Genomic DNA, 21,176 nt, shown 5'->3' on the forward strand with positions numbered 1-21,176 from the left:
CAATGAACAGCGTCTCTAATTGAAAACCAGTCCCCACTTCTTTGTTTTCTGTTCAGTGGCATATTGCATTCACAATATCATTTATAGTATGATTTTTCATAAAAATATTAATATATTCTTCTATCCGTTAAAATAAAAGAACTGACACGAGTAGAGACTGGTTTGAAATCGTGCCCAAAACTACAAGGTCTGGTGAAATAAAGAAATAAATAAGCCCTTCCCTCGCTGGCCATCTGGTAAAGGTTCTGCAAGCATCTTGATAGACTGACAGAGCATTACAAAAAATGAAATAAAAAAACACCAAAAAGACATACCATGGTCTTAAAGCTACTAACAGATTTTGCATAATGTCTCTAGCATCAACATTAAAAGCGTACATTCCACAAAGACGCTTGTGCCGAAAACCGTGATACTGAATTTCTTTGTGGCTTTCAGAAAATTAAGCTATATTATTTGCCATTTCAGCTGTCCACCAAACGATCATCCTTCTCTTTGGACGATGACATTTCCAGCAAGAGCTCATGAGCGGCTGATGCAGCCATTAAATACAAACCGGCAACTGATTTGAAATCGCTTTCATGAATAATTACACACAGTACATCTGCCACCCTCATCCATAGTCATCTTCAATACCTGACAAGTTGAGCCAATAATAATCTGCAAGATTTTACACATTTATATAAAACAATATTTAAAAAAAAAGATTTATAAAACTAAAATGATACTGTGTTTATAGGTTGGACTCTTTTTCCATGACTTCTCGTTAAACAGGTTGTGTGGTCCATTCAGAAAGTGAAGAAGATGTTTCTATTGGTCAACAAATCCTCGCGGTCCACTGGATAAAGGCCATCCTCTCCTGAAGGGTCAGACACAGTGGTCAATGTGTGTGCTAATATACCAAATGAAACAGCAAATCATTGGATAACTCTCCGTGTTCTGTTTAAACCCAGCCTTGATCGTACAGTCTATGGCTCACAAAGTGGCTGAATGGAGAAGACTTGATCCTGTGAAAAATGAGGTGTCCCCTTATACTCTTTGTTCAAATCTGACAGGATTGGCCAGTGGCGTTACAAATATAACAAAGTGGGTACCAGACAGGTCTGCTCCTTTAGTCTTTTGCCGTGGAAAAAAAGTATTTTTTCAGGAGCCTGCAGTCGTGAATAATGTTCAGCTCAGGTCAGAGACAAGTGGAAGTATTCAGGGGACGTTTCCCCTCCTGTGATGGACAGCAAAGGATGTCTGTCCCTCAAACCGATATCTCATAAGTGGTCCCTCCGACGCCTGTCACCTTCTTCACTCCGCCACCTGGTTTCGATGTGGTGTGATTGGCCAAGACTGGACGAGAGGTGGATCTGATTGGACAGCCATCAGGAAGGGGAAAGGAGGAGGGGGAGAGATTAGGGGTGAGGACAGGGATAAAAGGATGAGGAGTTGAGTGGTTCTACTTCAATACAAACAACAAACAATTACAAACAGCACTGTTTTTCTCTACCATCAATCTTGTAAGGCATTTGGTAATTTGGTGAGTAAGAAAAGGAAAGAAAAGGTTACATGACAAACACATGGTAAGGCATGCTTCCACAGAGCGACCATGCTGTTATTACTAAGCCACAAACTAAACTGATAAGACTTACATACACACAACAACTGTTAAACACTTAAGCAAACAAACACTGACTGTAAACCGTGGAAGAGGAAAAGGAAGACTCACACAGATCAGGGAGGAAGAGGAGGACTGACAAACCAGGGAGAAAGAAGCAGAGAATTAGGAGGAAAAGGAAGAAAGGTAGCAGGCTGAAGGGTCTGGAGACGGATCATTACTCACTGTGGAGCCTGTGGCCCTCCTCCAGCTCCTCCTCCCCCCAGCACAATGCCTCCTCCTGCAGGCCGAGGCTTGTGCTGAGGCCCTACCTCCGCTATGTAAGACGGGGACTTGCCGAGGGAGAGGCCGCGAGGTGGCGGGGAGATAGGGGGCTCGAATGAGCGAGAGGATGAAAAGGAAAGGTGACGAGGGGCTCGGGAAGAGTCCTGGTTATGTTGGAGCAGGTGCTGGACCTCAGGAAGCCCAGAGGGGGAGTGGGGGGGTGGGCTGACGGCACGCAGGTAAGCCCTGTGGGGGGAGGAGAAAGTGGCAGAGCCCTGGAGGAGCTGCCCCTCCCTCTGCTGGGCGATCTGAGCTGAGAGGAAGGGCGACGTGTAGCCCTGCAGTGGGCTGCTGGGCGACACCCTGTCATGCTGGCCGGATACAATTGCCGAGGGAAACGGAGCACGAGGCTTCTGCGGCGACAGCTCATGAACAGCGGACTCAAACTCTGGGCTCTCGGATGGCGTCAGGAGGCTGTCATAGGACAGGCTGCCATTCCGAGGCGTCTGATTGGCCAGGCTTTTGTAGCTGGTGTCTGTGGTGCCCTCTGATTGGAGCGTGGTCAGCGGGTTATGTGCCGTTTGCGCTGAGCGCAGGCTGGAGGAGCGAGAGCCGCCAGCGGACAGAACCAGAGAGGACGGGTAGGAGGTGTAGGAGCGCCCAGTCAGGGAGTAGCCCGACATGCCCCCCGACATCATCCCAGCAGTCCCGCCAGGGCCTCCGGGGCCCTCACCCCTTTCCCCTCCCCCTCTGCGCGCCCCCATACCTCCCCCCACCACTGTGGTCCCGTCCAGGCTGCTCGGCTCCGAGCGGTAGCTAGACTGACGGCTGGACTGAAGGATGGTGGGAGACGGAGAGTCAAGACTCTCCCCACGGATCATCTGAGAGGAGAAACAGATAGAAGGTAGAAAGAGGAGGAAGTGTGATGAAGATGAATGCAGGGATGAAGAGGAGGGGAGAGAGATTAAAATCACCATGTGTCTTCAGGAATTTATTAAATATTCTTACAGAAAAAAAAAAGAGTGTTGGGGAAATATTGGATGCTTGACCAGTGCTCTACTCCAACATCACACTACTGGAGTGGAAACATTGACTGGCTTGAACAGGCACTGACACTGCATGTCAAAGAATGTGTATCAACATAGAAATGGAAATACAAGTACATACAGTACAGGAAGTACACATTGCAGTCAATGCAGTCTTAGGGGAAAGGATAGATCCACTCAGACACAGAGACAACCAGAAGGACACACAGAGATGACACTAGCTGAGACTTACTGATCGACCGATGGCCACTGAATGGTCAATTCAAAGTAAAAACAAAAAAGAGGGGCATGGCATTAACCACAAAGGAAATTAGAAGGGTGCGGGCATAACAGCCACCAGACCATCTGTTACAGAAATCAATGGGATATTGTTTCCATCTTTTTGTGCGATAAGGTTAACCACATCCCTTTATGCTTTTTGAAATGTCCTGCTATTTGATATCAACAAGGTTTTATATTCATAAGTACAAGGTTAGATTTGCATGAGTCTAACATGTGTCTGTTTTTCTAATAAGGCATGACATGCGGTTAGCTTCACTCTAGGCTGCTTATTATCTTATGTGAATAGTTGATGCCTTATACCTGTGCAGGTGTATGTACCTTGTTGGGATGTGTGAGTGCAGTGTGGTTCCTTCCCGGGCTGTTGAAGGGTGGTCGGTACTTGAACATTGACGGTGTGGGTGGAGCTTCAGTCAACAAGCTGCTCTCTGAGGGGCAAGACAACAAAAGGGACATTTGAAAAAGAGGCGTGTTTGTGATTAGCAAACAAACATAATCTGTTAGGAGGTAATACTTGAAGTTTCCCGGCTGCACTTGGCCGGTTGTAATGTCAGGTGACAGATTCCCTCGTGTGTGTGTGTGTGTAAGTGTGTGTCTCACCCTCAGTGTCAGCACGGGGCAGACCAGGGTACCGAAGCTCTGGCTTTGGAGGAGGTGGAGGAGGAGGCTCTGCATCAGCTGACTGGCTCTCTACCTGATCTAGACTGCTTTTGGACTGGAGAAGATGCAAAAATAAGTGCAAGCACACTTACAGCATCAGGCCTATGAATCAAAATCATTGTTAACCCTCGAACACTCTGACTTTTTGACAGGAAAAAAGAAATCATATGTTACATATACGATTTCTTGGAGGTATGAAAACCATTTAAAAAATGTTCACGGTTTTGGCATCTGATAAACTCAAAAAATTTTCAGTATGAACGCCCTCGTACACAGCTGATAACACATTATTGAGATAGGGTGGGGTTTTCGAGGGGTTTGAAGCTTAAAGTTTCACTCAGTAAACAGAATACGGTGGCAATCAAGGGAATCCTGTGACGTGTGGCGCAGGATGTAAAAAATAGTCCTGTTCCCAGTTTTGCAAAGCGGCAAGGCTTTACATCGGGACCGAACATTTAAATGCAAATATATCTCAATCAGTTTTCATGTAACGCTCCAAAACTATGTAAATAGTACTCATAACTAGCAGAGCATGGATATCTTAATTAATTCACGGAATCTGGTGATATGACCTCAGATATTTGTACTTTATCTGTTCTGAAAGATTTAGTAAACCGCTTGATCATTTGAAGAATATCAGCATACTTATACACTTCTAGTTTTTTATGTTTTGTCTGGGATTTTGTTCTGATTTTATGGATTTTGCCAGCTGCAATGCAGACCAGAACATTGACTTTATAAAGTGAGTTCAAGTTTTTGAAAGTGTATGGGATTCTTTGATTTCTTTTTAATTCCAAAGCTTTTGATCCTACACACCAGTCACAAAGAACTATTGGAAAATAATGATCTGGCAATTTAACATTATAGATAAATCGAAAGTAGTAAGGCCCATACATTCCTTTTAGGGGGTCCCAGATGTAAAATAACAGTAAAAGCACACACATAAAAAGGCAAGCACACAATACCAATAATTCTGTATCTTCTGTGGAGTTCCTACATCTAAACTTCCACATTTAGATTGCTTGATAGTTTGTTGGGTCTCATGTCACTCACCCTGGTGCTGTGTCGGTCATTCTGAATGCCGTTGTCCAGGACCTTGGCCTCCAGCTGAGCCTCAGTGAGTGCCGGTCTGAGGAACGGCGGCTGCACGTCCATCGTGAGAGGGCTCCGCTGCCGGCCCATGTATCTGAGCGAGGCAAGACATTTACTCCTCAGTGTTATATTTGACAAGAGCAAACTTAGTTCTAACCCAGCAGTGCCTACATGTACCAGGATTCATTGCGCTCCAGCTTCTGAATTCCTGAGGTTCCCGCCTGCCATATCCTCTTGCAAGGCAGCCACAGCCTCTCTACTGTATTTCTAAGGCTGTGTACTCCGGCTCGTAAAAACACGGCCGAACATCCAAAGTCAGCTAAATGACTGTCCTTCTCATCCCTAACATGCATGCGCACATATTTTGGGATGCCATTTCTTTACTGTTGAAAAAAAGCGGCTAGGTTGCAATGCAAGGGAAGAAAGGAAGGAATGTTATTTTAACATAAAAGGTTTGAATATGTCCCGGCTACCAAGAGTAGGGCGAATCTGAAATAGCACGTTGTTCCTCGAAGAATAAAATCACTGTCTCAACAGATTGTGCAGCTGCAAAAACAATAAAACTGCGAAATACTATATGGCACGCAGTGAGAAATGTGTTGCTAACAAAAAAGAAAAACTACTTTTATGATCAACAGTGATTTGACAGTAACAAAAAAGGTGAGGTTTCTCCCTTTAAACAGCTGTAGCAATATTTTGCTCATAATCTAACACCAGAAGCAAATAACACTGAAGGCTTTTGTTCTATTAACTAAACAGACAAGTAAGAAGAATCAAAGAGGAGTGTGGCAAAGTGAAAGGGGAGAGAAAGACTCACCTGGGGGCCTGGGAGCTGCAGAGCACATGAGAAATATTCCTTGTGCAGCCGTTGGTGAAAGGGTTAACACCTCCCCGGAACTTCCCCGTCACCTACAGGGAGAGGGAGGGGGAGAGAAAAACGTGACAACAACATTAATGCAAGAACATACAGAAAGGAAACATTTATTTCTGGGTGAATTTAATAATGCGGGATAGGATGCACACAACCAGCTACCTGTTCATTTGTGGTCCTGCCGCGAGAAACCAGCACCATGTGAAACCCAGTGAGGCCCGCGACTGGGACAAAAAACAGACCAGCCACACACATTACAGCCATACTGGGAGGAGAGGGTCAAGGAGGTAACAACAAATCCAGCACAGAAAAACTACCACAACGCCAAAAAAATGAAACGTGTGAAAAGCAAGTCCCTTTAATAGTCCTGCATCTTAAGGTCAGCAGTAAAGGATACGTTACAGCAGCGTGTGGCGTGTCCAGCTGATGGCGGTGGTGCAGGACATAAACCAAGCCAAAGCCAAACACGTTAATGATGTGGGCGGTAAGTGATATCAGGAAGAGGAAGAAATAGCGATAATTCCTCCGACCAATGCAGTTGTTCACCCAGGGACAGTGGTGGTCAAAATCCTGAGAGCACAGGGTCACAGACTGTGTAAGCACCAGGGAGGATATGACAGGAAGGAAATTAAAGTTCATATGCAAAACATCAAATAAAACGATTTCTTCCTAATGTTCAAACATGGAAAATTAAACAATAAGAGAGATCTACGTCGAGCAGTGAAGTCATACAAGGGTTATACAAGTGTGTTGTGATATCAGGACTTGCTGTTAAAACTAGAACATAAACATTAAACACAGGTATGTGTACTGTGACCTCATGAGAGAAGCACTTTCAAAATAAGTGCTGTGAATATTTGAAAACATAAATCTTCAAATATATACTTTGTAATTGTTACTAAGGCAGGGAGGGATGTGTTGTAATAGTTCAACTGAAATTCAAGCAGTAAAGAAAAACACACAGGAAGAGTAAATACAAAGAAAATAGGAAAGAATATTTATAAAACGCCTAAAACAAGACAGGACAATCTGAAACCGTCCCCCAATTCTGCTGTATAACTTTTAATAATATTTGTGAAATGTTGTTAAATAATCAAAAATTAGGACTCAGGCTCATGACAATACAATGTGTGTGTGTGTGTGTGTGTGTGTGTGTGTGTGTGTGTGTGTGTGTGTGTGTGTGTGTGTGTGTACCTCTACACAGTTGTCGCAGACGGAGCAGTGCGAGCAGCGCGGCGGGCGGTAGAAGCGACAGGTCGAGCACCACTTCATGCGCACCTGGATCCCTTTGATATCCACCGTCTTATAGAGCGGCGCACGGAAATCATCTTCTTTGTCCTCGTCCTCTTCGGCTGAAGACAACAGAGACAAACAGTGAGACGGCACTAACATCATAACACCTGGCCTAATGAACTTCCTTTCCTGCATCACGTTATACTATTTCAGTCTATTTCAAAGGAATCGTTCTCATGGGGATTCATTTCGGTGTCATGTGTTTACCTCTGGGGAAGACTCCGGGGTCCATGAAAGTTGCCATACAGAAGTTGGCGAGGGTGAAGAGGAAGATCAGCGCAACGTAGATGGGAATGACAAAGGAGATATACTCTGACAACCATGGGCACCTAAACAGAACAGAAAAGGATATTCAATTCAATATAAAATTACAGTTGGACAGTCGATTGCTTTAAACACTGGTCTGCCAGGTATCTCTCAGACTTTGTTCAAGGCAATCGACCCCCAAGCAGCTCAATTGAACTCAAGTGAATGTGATTGTGAAAAATGAGCTCAGAGATGTGTTTCTAAGGAACCTTGTAAGTAAAAGTGTTCCTGAAAAGAGGGCAAGTTTACTAAGCAAACATGCACTCTTTTCAAGAATAAACGATAGGATAATCCATCAAGAGGACTTCTGTAAATACTTAGGGATATTCACACGCCTTTAGCACACACCAAGGGTACAGATGTGATTAATAACGCAGTCACGTAGAACCCTTTCACCATGTTTGCATTATGTGTTTGTGCATGTGAACGAGATAAGGAAAGAGACACTCACGTGAAGCAGAAGAAGAGGGTGGTGGATCCGACGAGGAACGTGGTGGCTGCGGACACCGGGACATATCGGCTGGGACGAAATGGACGGGGAGGAGCAGAAGCAGGGACACCTACTCCTCCCCCAACCCCCCCACCACTGAACCCAGGCATCAGAGTGAGACGGAACGAAGACAGAGAGAGAGAGAGGTAGATTTCTAAAGACTACCTACTGTCAAGGCTGCTTTACAGGTCAAAATGGCGAGTATGGAGTTTGTTTGGTGGGAGGGGCCATGACTACAGACTGGAAAAGAAAACACTATGCAAAGCAGCAACTGAGTGGAAACATGAAGGATTCTCTGTATCTAGACAGTCTTCTGGCACTTATATAATCAGAGATTCTTTTTATACAGTAATATACAGCTTGTTGTAAATATGTAATGTGTGCATAATCTTAATAGAGGCTTATAAAAAGAAAACTATACAAGAGCAATGTGATACAAAAATATGTGTAGGTAATTCATAAATATTTTTGTATGGCTTTAATGTAACTGCATTTGGTGCGACAATATAAATAAATCTAATCGGTCTGCTTTCTGGCACTAGTGTAACCGTTAAACTTCAGTGCTTGAACACCAAGGCAGAGACACTGGCACACGGGAAAACTAGGTTTTAGTTGACTCCTGAAACTCAGCTTTTACATTAATGCTTGCCAACTGTGCTTAGGTTCTGATTATGTGTCTCAGAGAAAATGAATATACAAACAAAAAAGCAGAAAATAAAGAGGTAGTGGGTGGATAGCCAGCAGGCAGAGAGCAGAAGCATATAGAGGAGAACAGGCAGAGGATTGAGCGCAGCAGCTGCTGATGACTTCTGCGATTGTCCCGAGAGGGCTTATTTAGGCACTGGGTGGGTGGAAGATAGAGGATGGCGGCAGAAGGGACAGTTCCAGCGCTCAAACTAAGTCAGCAAGGAAAAACAACTAAACCAACTTCTAAACCAGTTGCGGGAAAGCTGCTTAACAACAAATAAAACGTTTTTTAAAACGTCCAGCTGCAAAATATATTTAAAAAGCTGATAAAAAATGTTTTTAAAAGTGTCTATCTTTGACTTTCCGAAGTACAATCGCTCAGCCAGAGACCCTTAGTTCTTGCGAGACCCTTGCCTCCAGTCTTTGTGTTGTTATGAGGACAAAATCAACTCATTCCAAAAAGAAGTCCTTTGTATGTCATCAAAGCTTCATCGTACTTGGCCGGTTCTGGGTGAAAGGACATCTCCCACCTGCAAATTCTCTGCAGATAGACCTCCTTTCCCATTTTGCATTTCTTAAACAAAGTCATGTGCAGCAGTGGTGTTATGTAGTCTGATGCATTTTAGTCCCGTTTTCCCGCTATCCTTCTGTTGTCTTTTACCGACTGGCTCTGTGGGTCGGCTGTTAGATGCCCCTGTAAGGAAAACAATTAAAGAAATGTCAGTGGTAAACAAAAACGAATGCTTTCAATAGTTACAGATGAAATAAGAACTTGATTATTATTTGGCAGCGATTTCAAAAAACATATATGAGACAAATTTCATTTTTAAGCATATGCTGTTTTCCTTTGTCTTCATGACTGTAAATCAAACATCTTTCTTTCTTTTTTTTTATAGTTGGCTGGATAATAACAGCATTTTGGGCTTTTTTATTAAATAAAGAGCATTTCATTAATTTATAATTACTGATATTTTATTAGCAGATTCAAAGATGTAACAAATAACTTTGGCCTTCCATTTACTAAGTGAATGGAAACGTATCCATGTTTCATTTTGCAAGTTTACACTTCACTGTCAAAAGTTGATTTCCTTGTTAGGTTACATGACACAGACAGTTATCTAAGAGGAGCAAATGTTTCACTCTGATTTCACAACAATCAGACGTTTCCCACCATTACTCATATTGTTCAACTGCCTGATGTTGCTAAACACACTCGTGTCACCTCAATGCCCTCCGGTAGTCAAATGAAACACGTCCTTCCACTTCTTGAAATTCAAAACACCAGGGAGTCAACGATCTGGGACGAGCCTGAACGCCTTTGACATACATCAGACTAATTTCCCTCATCTCCAGATGAAATAAAGCGAAGTGAGCACACTGAAAACGGATCCGGAGTAACAGTGAAACCTGATAGTTTAGACACACCCCTCTTCTCAACAGTCATCATTGCTCACAAATACAGATCTTTGAGTATCAGTGTGACTGTTGTTTATCAGCTCACCTGCAAAACAAACAATACACTATAAAGGATGTGAATCCTAAAATCCCCATGTCGACCTGTCATGTCACCTCAACAATCTTCAGCTCGCAATCTACATCGTTAAAGTGCCAATGAGTTTACTAAATGTTCCAAGTATCTGTCAAACATCTTGCTGGTGCCTTGTTTTGTTATAAATCAGTTGATTGACTGTCACTATCATCTTTCGAGCATACAGACCAAAGCGTTTAACAACAGGCCAGGGCAGTGCCAGGAATAAGTCAAGACAGCGACCACAATAAACCTCATTAAAAACACACTTCACTTTGTTAAACTCAATGATAGACGCTGCGTTGTTTCATCTCTGTGTAATATCGCTCAATTCAATAACGACATATTTAAACCGTACTTAAAAATCAGCTAGATCTTACCTTAGCCTCGAAAGTTTTTGCGACACTGCTCAGTCCTTTACCACAGCTATAATAGTTAGCTAACATTACCTGGCTAGCATGGGAGCTTTATACTCGATGAGTAGCGTTTATTGGCGGCTAGCAGGATACATGTTCGGCTAAACAGTGACCAAATAAGGCAGGTAAAACAAGAAGGACATACCTAATGCCGAACAGGCGAGCTGTCGTGCCTGTGGGGTGTGGGTCGTTACGGTCCTCCTTGAGTTTAGCCGCTAGCAAACTAGTTAGCTCGATGGCTAGGCCGACATCGGAATCCCGGAAGTAGTCCGTCGTCCCTCAGGTGGGATTAACAGCCAATCAGAGAGGAGCAGGTGTGGTCTTAAGAAACAACCCCGAATGATAATGAACTTTTACTGTATGATTTTACAATTATCCAGAGTTGGAAGAAGGAATCAGATCTTGTACTTAAGTGTGGGTAGTGTAGGTTTGAAGCATGAGTCCTGCATTCAAATTGTACTGAAGTAGTACAAAAGTAAAACGTAAAAAAATACTTTAAAGTATTTATTAGAGAGATTGTTCCATTTCAGAATAATATATATTATATGATTTAATATAATCATTGATGCATTAATGTGTTGATCATAGCTGGTAAAGGTGCAGCTCATTTTAATTACTTTATGCTGCAGGGTAGCTTTTGAATTTTCTCCAGGTGTAACTAGTCTTATTTAAGTGTTGGTGATATTTCACATCATTCATCAAAATCTGCAAAGTAAATAAAGCTTTTCAATTCATGTAGTGGAGTAAAAGTACATGATTTGTCTCTGGATTGTAGTGGGGTATTAGTACAAAGTAAAGTACAAGTTCCTTAACATTATACTTAAGTATGGTACTTGAGTAAATCTACTTAGTTAATTTACACCACTACATTTATCGCCCAAATCGACGGTCAAATAGCTTCATAAAATGTGAAATGTAAAATGTGTTTAAACACAATACGGAGGTTCAATTCCTAAATAGATAGAATCTGGATAAAGTTGTTACTGAGTACAAACCATCATTGATGATACATTGATAAAGCTCAATTCATCACAAATATAGAATATAATAGAATAAACAAATACAAATGTCATGAAATGGAATTACTGAACTATAAATCAACTGCTTCCTCCTTTGTGTCATCTATTTCAATAGGTTTTTACTGAGATGCTATAAACCTTTTTTATAAAATCAATTGTTAAAATGCTTTATGTCACACAACTGTCATTAGTTTATTATTGTTTGCTTCGAATGGAAAAGAAAACAGTAATAATGCATGGTGGTAACTTTGCAGGAGATTTAGTACAGAAGCTTGATTAAACAATTTATTTGCAAAGTTTTCACCCAGATGGTCAGCTCAAATCCCCCACAACAGACCAACCTACAACAAAGAGAGCTTGTTACTGTATGATAATACATGTTTTCCAACAGTATGTATGATTGTAGAATAGTTGATGAACTCAAGTGTGTGCTGGCAGGTGTTTACAGTACAAACAACAAAAGAGCTTGTATTGTGGTGCGCCTAACAATAACGGACATATTGTAATGTATTTCAGTTAGGATGTGGCCTACAGTTTAGTGGCCTTTGCCCTACTTCTTTCCAAACACACATGCACACAACACAACACTTCTCCCACTCCACAGACACATTGACCATACGTTTGTAAATGTTGGATGACTTTTTTGGAAAATACTTTTCCCAGGCTTGATGAAGTTCTAACTAAGTGAAGACACAATCCATTACGTACTGGACATACAGTGGGGCAAAAAAGTATTTAGTCAGCCACCAATTGTGCAAGTTCTCCCACTTAAAAAGATGAGAGAGGCCTGTAATTTTCATCCTAGGTATACCTCAACTATGAGAGACAAAATGAGAAAAAAAAAATCCAGAAAATAACAGTCTGATTTTTAAAGAATTTATTTGCAAATTATGGTGGAAAATAAGTATTTGGTCAATAACAAAAGTTAATCTCAATACTTTGTTATATACCCTTTGTTGGCAATGACAGAGGTCAAACGTTTTCTGTAAGTCTTCACAAGGTATTCACACACTGTTGCTGGTATTTTGGCCGATTCCTCCATGCAGATCTCCTCTAGAGCAGTGATGTTTTGGGGCTGTCGCTGGGCAACACGGACTTTCAACTCCCTCCAAAGATTTTCTATGGGGTTGAGATCTGGAGACAGGCTAGGCCACTCCAGGACCTTGAAATGCTTCTTACGAAGCCACTCCTTCGTTGCCCGGGCGGTGTGTTTGGGATCATTGTCATGCTGAAAGACCCAGCCACGTTTCATCTTCAATGCCCTTGCTGATGGAAGGAGGTTGTCACTCAAAATCTCACGATACATGGCCCCATTCATTCTTTCATTTACACGGATCAGTCGTCCTGGTCCCTTTGCAGAAAAACAGCCCCAAAGCATGATGTTTCCACCCCCATGTTTCACAGTAGGTATGGTGTTCTTTGGATGCAACTCAGCATTCTTTCTCCTCCAAACACGTCTAGTTGAGTTTTTACCAAAAAGTTCTATTTTGGTTTCATCTGACCATATGACATTCTCCCAATCCTCTTCTGGATCATCTAAATGCTCTCTAGCAAACTTCAGACGGGCCTGGACATGTACTGGCTTAAGCAGGGGGACACGTCTGGCACTGCAGGATTTGAGTCCCTGGCGGCGTAGTGTGTTACTGATGGTAGCCTTTGTTACTTTGGTCCCAGCTCTTTGCAGGTCATTGACTAGGTCCCCCTGTGTGGTTCTGGGATTTTTGCTCACCGTTCTTGTGATCATTTTGACCCCACGGGGTGAGATCTTGCGTAGAGCCCCAGATCGAGGGAGATTATCAGTGGTCTTGTATGTCTTCCATTTTCTAATAATTGCTCCCACAGTTGATTTCTTCACACCAAGCTGCTTACCTATTGCAGATTCAGTCTTCCCAGCCTGGTGCAGGTCTACAATTTTGTTTCTGGTATCCTTTGACAGCTCTTTGGTCTTGGCCATAGTGGAGTTTGGAGTGTGACTGTTTGAGGTTGTGGACAGGTGTCTTTTATACTGATAACAAGTTCAAACAGGTGCCATTAATACAGTTAACAAGTGGAGGACAGAGGAGGCTCTTAAAGAAGAAGTTACAGGTCTGTGAGAGCCAGAAATCTTGTTTGTTTGTAGGTGACCAAATACTTATTTTCCACCATCATTTGGAAATAAATTCTTTAAAAATCAGACAATGTGATTTTCTGGATTTTTTTCCCTCATTTTGTCTCATAGTTGAGGTATACCTAGGATGACAATTACAGGCCTCTCATATTTTTAAGTGGGAGAACTTGCACAATTGGTGGCTGACTAAATCATTGTTTGCCCCACTGTGCACAGAAATGTCATCAGATATACTGACATGCGGTGCTAATATAGAATAGGTACTCAACCATGGAACTAAATGCAATTGAAACAAAACAGCATTTTTTTTACATTTAAAACATTTATTACTCAACAAACAAAAACATTTCAAAACAGATTATCAAAGAAACAGTTCCTGCAATAATAAAAATATCCCATTGTCACAAATAGCCAAAACGTCTGTACAGTGTTTTATAAAATAGGGTACATTTGCAGCAGCTACTAATTTCAGTCCTTAAATCTTACTATTTTGCCCTCTGTAGTCCTTACAAAGCATATAGAAAACAAAGTAGAAAACAATATTTTTTTCAACAGAAATTCACACTCGGTCCTCTTCCCTAAAGTGCGACTTCATTTACTGTCCATGAAGCGGATGTCCATGATAAGCAGAGTGTGTCTGGGCAGGGGTCTGGGTGCCGGGGACAGCACCTTCATCACCTGTGTTTGTGTGTCCACATTAGTCACCACGATAAAGCCACACACAGGGCTCTCTACGATACCCTTTCTAGCCCCTTCCTCTCCGTCCTCTGCGCTGCTCACGCTCAGCACATGATACGTAAGGTCTCTCCCTGGAGTCACAGGCACCAGCTTCAGCTGTGTGTCGTCCTGAGACATTCCCAGGGGCAAACATGAGTCCGGGATGGATGGTGCTCCGATTTTGTAGATGCGGACATCTGAGAAACGTACTTCATAGGAAAAGGGATAAAAGGTCACTCCCCTGAAGCCGTAGAAATACTCGCGGATCTTCTCATCGCGAGTATCCCGCCTGCACTCCTTGGAGCGCTCCACCACGCCTCCGGACTTAGGGAGCAGCACAACCCGTACAAAGTGAGGGAGGTCTCGTTTGAGTTCATTATAGAGCCTCTCATGGTCCAGCACCAGCACCACGTCCACCTCAAAGGCAGAGGCACAGTGGACCAGAGCTTGATATCCAGAGCCCTTCACCCACCCGCAGGTGTTGATGATGCAGCCTCCCACGCTGGCCTTCCTGTTCACCTCACAGCGCTGGGAATACACCTCGGCCAGGCATGACGTCAGCTATAAATGGTGAGAAAAGAACTGTGAGAAACTTGGAGGCGAATAAAACTAAATAACTGATGACAATGCAGACCAAGTTTGTAGTTTGGCAGTGGGCTTTTGTTTTTAAGCTCTGATGTTACCCAACAGCCAGAATCTTAATTTTCTTACCTTATTGTAAAGTTTGATGTTTGTCCCTGGGGTAGTAGAGCCAAAGTGGTAGACCAAAGGAGCCTGGACGGAGAAACCCTCCTCCACGTCTGCTGGGCGCTCAATGCACAGTGCCGAAACTGTCCCAGGTACTGACACCTGATGAGCCCAATGTTGTTAACTCTTGATATCAAAAGAAGTTTGCTCTAACTATTGTAAAAAAAACCTTGAGGATTGCTGGTTGACTAAACAATGCAAAATATTTAAATATCAGTTGTTGTTATTCCTCTCCTTTTCATAGTCTAGGTCAATGTTAATGATAACTCAAATGTATCTCACCCCACTCTGTCCAACATCCAGTTCCACTAGTGTCGGCCGCCGGCCCACCCTTACAGCGTAGCTTAACAGAAGCCGGCACACTGTTGACTTCCCCACATCTGTAGGTCCAACCACCATAACCTGAGGAATGAGAAAATATTCTAGATCAATGAAAATGCATTTACTGAGATCTGGTACGCTTATATACAACATCCCCAGAAGACAGTATTTTTTTTTTAAATTCAAACCTACCCTTGGCCCCCTCTCATTGTCCCGCTCTGCTTGTCTTCTCATCTGTTCCAGGGCAGCATGTGTGTTCAGGTAGAGCAGCATGGGAGTATCTTTAGACACATAAGCCACCTGATGAAGGAGAGATACATCAAATGTCAAAATCCCAAAGTTACGCAGGGTTAAATGTGGTGCCGTATCCAATTGGAAAGCATAATCGCCAAATAACCCCACAAAAAAACCACACATTAAAACATTCACACATTTGCATGGACCCTCTTCCAGTGGCTCACCTCTGGCTTCCCATAGAGATTCACACTGCAGCCTTGCCAGGTGAAAACTGCAATCTTGGCTCCTGCTCCAAAGGTGTATTTCTTGTTGCGGTTCAGCTCTGATCCAAACACCTCAGCCATTCCTGTGAGGAGCTCCAGTTCAATTTGCTCCACTGCCTCCCCTGACTCCACCTCAAACCTGAGTTCAGTCTCCTTCTCGAGATCATACCTGGTGCTGACCTTTCCAGGTACTGGGACCTCTTCACTTGTGGTTTCCACACCTTCTGTGGCCATTACTGACAAGAGAAAGTCCAGGTAACAAACACATGGCGATAACAGCACATTTAAAGAAACGTTACAGGAATAATAAACAGTAGAATATCTTACAACGCCTCTTTTATTTATATATATATATATATATATATATATATATATTTTTTTTTAAGAGTTGCGTGTCTTATTTTTTGAATGAGTATTATATATATTTTGTTTTTTTTAAAGTAAGAGTTGACTTAATCATACCAAACACAGCCATTGAGATCACTGTGAAGTTGTGAACACATGTCCACAAATGTAACGTGCAATTACGATAGTAAGTTGTGTAGTGACATGGAAGAAGCCCAACAGATGTGAATTGAAACAATCATCTTGAAAAGCAGAAATACCCCCAGTCCTTGGCTGATTGCTGGCTGTAGCAACAGGTCTTATAATGTGAACTTATCGATAAAAACACTATTTATCTCATCGATGGCAAGACCAGCTAGCTAGCCGTTAGCAAGTCGTAGCTAAATTAGCCCTCTTAACTTCAGCAGTAAAGGTGGAATGAGGATTTAACAAATCCTCCAAACATCAATAAACTACTCCCATATTGTCAGGTGAATGTCTACGAGTGGATTATTTTGTATAGTGTAGTACTTACGGACTTTTTTCAAGGCGTATTGTAGAATGAAATAGGTTTCCAAACTCTGTGGCTGGTCCCGTAATGATGACGTCACGTCGTTCCCAACCTATCATGTCTGAAGTTGGCTTCAAAACAAGATTTTAAAAGTAGTTATACATTTTATCGAGAGAAGAAAATGCTTCTTTCATTATTCCTAAATGTCTTAGGAGCTGAAGAGTGGGTTCATATATGTATTAGGTTATAATTTAGCTTTATAGTTTTATAAATCACACACCTCTGAAAGTACTAATGTCCTACTGTACAAATACTCTAATAACTACACAAGTCATGTGAAAAAGTTAAGTAAAGGTATGCAAGTAAAAACAGAAATATGTAAATAAGGTATTAAAAGGCAAATAACTAAATGCAGAAAAATATCATCTCAGACTGTTATTCTAGATCATTGTTCTTGCAATCATAATAAAAGGATATTTGTATATTCATGATTTGTGTTGTCGGAGGTTAGGTAAAGGTGTTAACTATTAATGTATAACTTTCTCGATTAAATGCTTGTTTGGTTTCTAATAACTAGTTAGAAATAATGTCAAAAATATCTAGAGCCTAGAGTGAAAACGTAATATTGTTACATTACCAACATAAAAATAAGTAATAGGAAAATGCTCTCTTACTGATTTTAATATTACCATCTGAAATCTAGTGGAGTAGAAGTAGACAGTGGCATAAAATAAAAGCCTTGTACAACAGAAAAACCTTTTCAGGGTGTTGTTGCAATATACAAAAAAAACATAGCATATAAAAAAACTATTGGCTGGAGTCAAAAACATACACCCACAAGTAATTATGAAACAAAAACAACTTTATTCACCAAAAACAAAATTTAAAGTACAATAAACCGTTGAGACATAACAATAAGAAGAAACACGTTTTGTTTTTTTTAAACAGCAGGACTGGGGAATTTAGAAATGTATTTGCTCAGAGACGCGCCACTAGATGTCAGCATTCATCCAGAAGATGTGAGCTGATGGAGCTCGATCATCCGAGGAGGGACTGAGGACATCTCATTCGTCGCTCCTCATCATTCTGCCTCCACGGCCACATCCACTGAACTGTCGGCTGTACGTAATGTAAGACAAGATAAACATTCGTCAAACTCTGAAATATCAACAATTCTAACACCACTGTTGTGTACCACAGCCAAAAGACACCTCAAAGGAATTCAGTCCAAGTGAAATTTGCTATAACACAAAACACCAAAACTACTGCATCTATATTTGAGAGTCTGAAAACAACATATTCTAAAATATCTGTTATGAAAAACTGATTCAGCAATAATCAAGTTTTTTGTTGGATCGATTAGTCAAAACACGTGTCGCAGTTCTACTCTGCGTTTCTATTTATTAAAGTTGAACACCTTTAATTATTAAGTGCATTTCTTGAATAATGTTTGTGGCTATTGCAATCTGTTTATTATTCTGTCTGATAGCTTTGAATGGACAAACCTAGGCATCTACTCAGCCTTCAGAGCGTCCTGAAGAGCAGCGACCACAACATCAGGTTCTGGAAACTTGAGCTTTCGTGGTGGACCTTTCTTTATTCCAGTCCATAGAGATGTTTCTTTAGGAATTGGACATTAAGAGTGACATTTGTAAGAGCAATACAGAAGATAACCAACACTTATAATTTGTTTCCAAAGCCTTAGCAGAAAAAACAAATGCTTGTTGAAAATGTTTGGAAATGTGTTGACTCCGATACTCCAACACTAACTTCAGAAAGTGACTAACATCAACTCATTTTACTAAGTAAACATATTATAGGCAATTAGATAAGGGAATATTATGTGTTTGCACACGTGTCATTCTTTTTTCTCTGGTCTCTTTTTAGCATTTCTGATAAACACAGCTACCTGTTGTTATTTTGATTAGAGTTCAATAAGGCAGAAAATAGTTTACCAATGAACTAAAATTATGATAATTGTCCAAAGCTAGTCTAAAAGTCATATCCTTAGGCTTAACATTCTGTTTATGCACATTTATTTGTGATATTATTGTTGCTTTGAACACCAAATTAAATGTAATTCATCAACACCAATTTCTTCTAAGAGGTGAATATCCTATAACCTCGCAAATACAAATCAAGTAGGTGCATGGCAAGCAGAGGAATAAACAATAGGTTTTGGTTATCAATAATTGTGACAAACTGAATCTCTAAAAGCCCCTACAAATAACTGAAAGTCCAAAGAATTATATAATGACACTCCCTCTTCCCTTTGTCACAACAGATGGCAGAGTTATTCTTGGTTTTCCCATTTTCGTCCTCCTCACCTTTTCCTCCATCCTGCAGAGTGATCTCAAAGCTGTTCCTGCGAGGTTTCTCAGGGTTGGAGACCACAGTCAGATCAGGGTGGGCAGCCAGGAGGGCAGATTTCACCTCCTCAGCATTACGCCCATACACTCGTCAGCTCTTACTGCCAGAACAACAGATCAACCATCAGTTGGACGTCTGTTCAGCCTACTTTAGTCATCAATGACGAGCGTGACTGCTAGTGCTTATGATAAAAACAACTACAACTATTTTATACTTATATTCAACATTTTTGAAGGGAACTATCATCTAATAAACTACAGCGGGCAAAACAAATGCAAGACCTTCAAAAGAACAATATTTCCCTCTGAAGTGCAGTGGAGTAGAAGTGTTCCATAAAATGGTAATACCCAAGTAGAGGTGGGAGAAATACTGAGGTATTGTACTTAAGTAAAAGTAAAAATAGCAAAGTGTAGGAATGCTCTGTTACAAGTAAAAGTCCCATATTCTAAATGTTACTCAAGTAAAGGTTTTGGCATCTAAATATACCTGAACTACCGAAAGTAAAATGTCTGGTTATGCCAATTGGCCTATTTCAGAATCATCATACTAATCATTGATATATTAATGTGTTTATCAAGCTAGTGAAGGTGGAACAAATGTTAGGTAGCATGTGAATTTAAATAACTTAAGTTTTATATGAGTGTTGATCATTGTTTTGTGTTATCAGTAATCCATATCTGCAAAGTAGCTAAAGTAAATGTAGTGGAGTAAAAGTACAATATTCACCTCTGAATTGCAGTGGAGTAGAAATACAAAGTATCATTAAATTGAAATTCTTAAGTAAAGTACAATTACCTCAAAAATGTAGTTAGTTGACACCACTGAAAAACTACAGGCTGCAAAACGGGCATCATTTTATACTTATGTACAGTATTTAAACCTGATAGTATCGAGGTACTTCCACCACTAAGGGCTTATCCACTCATAATGTCACTCACCAGTGTTCAATGACCACCCTCCTGCTCGGGTCCTCCCCCTCTCCTCGGTCCTTCTCCTCCACGGAGGGCGGCTCCTCCTCCGCCTGGACGTCTGCTTTTCGCTTCGTCCCTCTGCGACCTAAAAACACACATGTAATGTTTGTTTTGTTTACACGAATTACGCTTTAAATTAAGGAAATAATGCAATGGTTTGTTATGGGAGCGAGTCAACGCGTTGAGCTATTAAACACGTGTGTGACTAAAATAAGAAACGGCCTTATTTGTGGTTGTTCTTTAATCATTAAATCCCCCAGATTGGATGTTTTGCTACACTGTAAGCCTTACAACAGCCTAAAACTATTGGTCAAAGCATATTAACGGTTAAAAGTTGAAGCTGATGATCAACTAACTAACAACATACGCCACACCCTAGTCATGTTGCCTAATTACAAAGTAGTATTTCTTCACTTTCATCACACTCACTCACCTGCTTTCGACGCCATTGGTGTTGAAAAATGTTCGCGCGAATGTAGGCATGTACCCGGATGTTCACTCTTCTTCTTTAATGGTTTGCGGGTTGCAAACCAGTTTGAAGATACATTACTACCAGCAACTGGACTGGAGTGTGCATCGAGTTGTTGTTTTGGGTGGATTATTTTAGCTCATTCAATTCCTTTCTAAAACCTTTTTTAAATGTATTGTAAAGTATTTTGCCTGCTTTCTTTCCTTAAAAGAAATGACAGTGAAAATTCATGTTTTTTGACTCCCTCTTGGACTAAGGAGTCATTCAACAGAAAAGGTGGAATCTGGGTGATACAAATCTGCTGAAATATATTTCTTCTAAACACATCTAAAACCTACGGAGCCCCTAAAGGGACATGGAAAAAAAAAAATGGAGAGAGAAAAAAAATAAAGTAAGGAAAACGGATTCGTTTCTCGTGCGCATGAGAAACAAATCCGTTTTCCTGATTTTATTTTTTTGAGAAAGTTACCGATGCACCAAGGAGGAAGTGGAACACACATTAGACAACCATTTCATTGCAGACTGTTATGTTTACGTGGGGAAATGACAGAGCATACATTATTTGAGATAGACTATATTTTGAAGTCA

At 41.3% G+C, this 21,176-nt stretch overlaps 3 protein-coding genes across 6 annotated transcripts; all 3 read right to left on the reverse strand.

Moving 5' to 3' along the window:
* Nucleotides 1-289: 289 nt before the first annotated feature.
* zdhhc5b (zDHHC palmitoyltransferase 5b) lies at nucleotides 290-10,805 on the reverse strand. Of its 3 annotated transcripts, none has more exons than XM_010777935.1 (12): nucleotides 10,678-10,805; nucleotides 7,863-9,282; nucleotides 7,313-7,434; nucleotides 7,007-7,164; nucleotides 6,210-6,382; nucleotides 5,975-6,077; nucleotides 5,759-5,850; nucleotides 4,903-5,035; nucleotides 3,790-3,904; nucleotides 3,493-3,617; nucleotides 1,826-2,745; nucleotides 290-1,352 (listed from the first exon to the last, which is right to left on the reverse strand). In XM_010777935.1, the coding sequence occupies exons 2-12, from the start codon at nucleotides 8,009-8,011 to the stop codon at nucleotides 1,247-1,249; spliced, it is 2,196 nt and encodes a 731-aa protein (XP_010776237.1). In that variant the 5' UTR covers nucleotides 8,012-9,282; nucleotides 10,678-10,805; the 3' UTR covers nucleotides 290-1,246. The 3 variants fall into 3 exon arrangements, with proteins under 3 accessions (XP_010776237.1, XP_010776239.1, XP_010776238.1); XM_010777937.1 differs by having other exon boundaries at nucleotides 3,511-3,617; nucleotides 10,678-10,804; XM_010777936.1 differs by lacking the exon at nucleotides 10,678-10,805 and adding an exon at nucleotides 10,497-10,571.
* A 3,155-nt stretch (nucleotides 10,806-13,960) lies between these two features.
* On the reverse strand, nucleotides 13,961-16,867 carry clp1 (cleavage factor polyribonucleotide kinase subunit 1). 2 transcript variants are annotated; one of them, XM_010777940.1, is made up of 6 exons: nucleotides 16,803-16,867; nucleotides 15,905-16,179; nucleotides 15,636-15,743; nucleotides 15,405-15,524; nucleotides 15,087-15,224; nucleotides 13,961-14,936 (listed from the first exon to the last, which is right to left on the reverse strand). In XM_010777940.1, the coding sequence occupies exons 2-6, from the start codon at nucleotides 16,175-16,177 to the stop codon at nucleotides 14,250-14,252; spliced, it is 1,326 nt and encodes a 441-aa protein (XP_010776242.1). In that variant the 5' UTR covers nucleotides 16,178-16,179; nucleotides 16,803-16,867; the 3' UTR covers nucleotides 13,961-14,249. The 2 variants fall into 2 exon arrangements, with proteins under 2 accessions (XP_010776242.1, XP_010776243.1); XM_010777941.1 differs by having other exon boundaries at nucleotides 16,807-16,849.
* A 755-nt stretch (nucleotides 16,868-17,622) lies between these two features.
* Nucleotides 17,623-20,852, reverse strand: selenoh (selenoprotein H). The gene is given in 5 exon segments (XM_010777942.1): nucleotides 17,623-17,897; nucleotides 18,284-18,398; nucleotides 19,106-19,248; nucleotides 20,087-20,204; nucleotides 20,553-20,852. Coding segments are annotated over 4 exon segments (384 nt in total). The 5' UTR covers nucleotides 20,569-20,852; the 3' UTR covers nucleotides 17,623-17,897; nucleotides 18,284-18,291.
* Nucleotides 20,853-21,176: the final 324 nt, after the last annotated feature.

Source organism: Notothenia coriiceps, unplaced genomic scaffold (assembly GCF_000735185.1).
Source record: "Notothenia coriiceps isolate Sejong01 unplaced genomic scaffold, NC01 NC01_scaffold00018909, whole genome shotgun sequence".
Lineage (NCBI taxonomy): Eukaryota > Metazoa > Chordata > Actinopteri > Perciformes > Nototheniidae > Notothenia > Notothenia coriiceps.

Coding starts and splice junctions, on each gene's coding strand:
- zdhhc5b (XM_010777935.1), bottom strand. CDS start 8,011: ATGCCTGGGTTCAGTGGTGGGGGGGTTGGGGGAGGAGTAGGTGTCCCT. Junction 7,435..7,862: donor ACCCTCTTCTTCTGCTTCAC/GTGAGTGTCTCT, acceptor TGTTCTGTTTAG/GTGCCCATGGTTGTCAGAGT. Junction 6,078..6,209: donor ACGCCACACGCTGCTGTAAC/GTATCCTTTACT, acceptor CTCTCCTCCCAG/TATGGCTGTAATGTGTGTGG.
- clp1 (XM_010777940.1), bottom strand. CDS start 16,177: ATGGCCACAGAAGGTGTGGAAACCACAAGTGAAGAGGTCCCAGTACCT. Junction 15,744..15,904: donor ATCTCTATGGGAAGCCAGAG/GTGAGCCACTGG, acceptor CTCCTTCATCAG/GTGGCTTATGTGTCTAAAGA. Junction 14,937..15,086: donor ACATCAAACTTTACAATAAG/GTAAGAAAATTA, acceptor CACCATTTATAG/CTGACGTCATGCCTGGCCGA.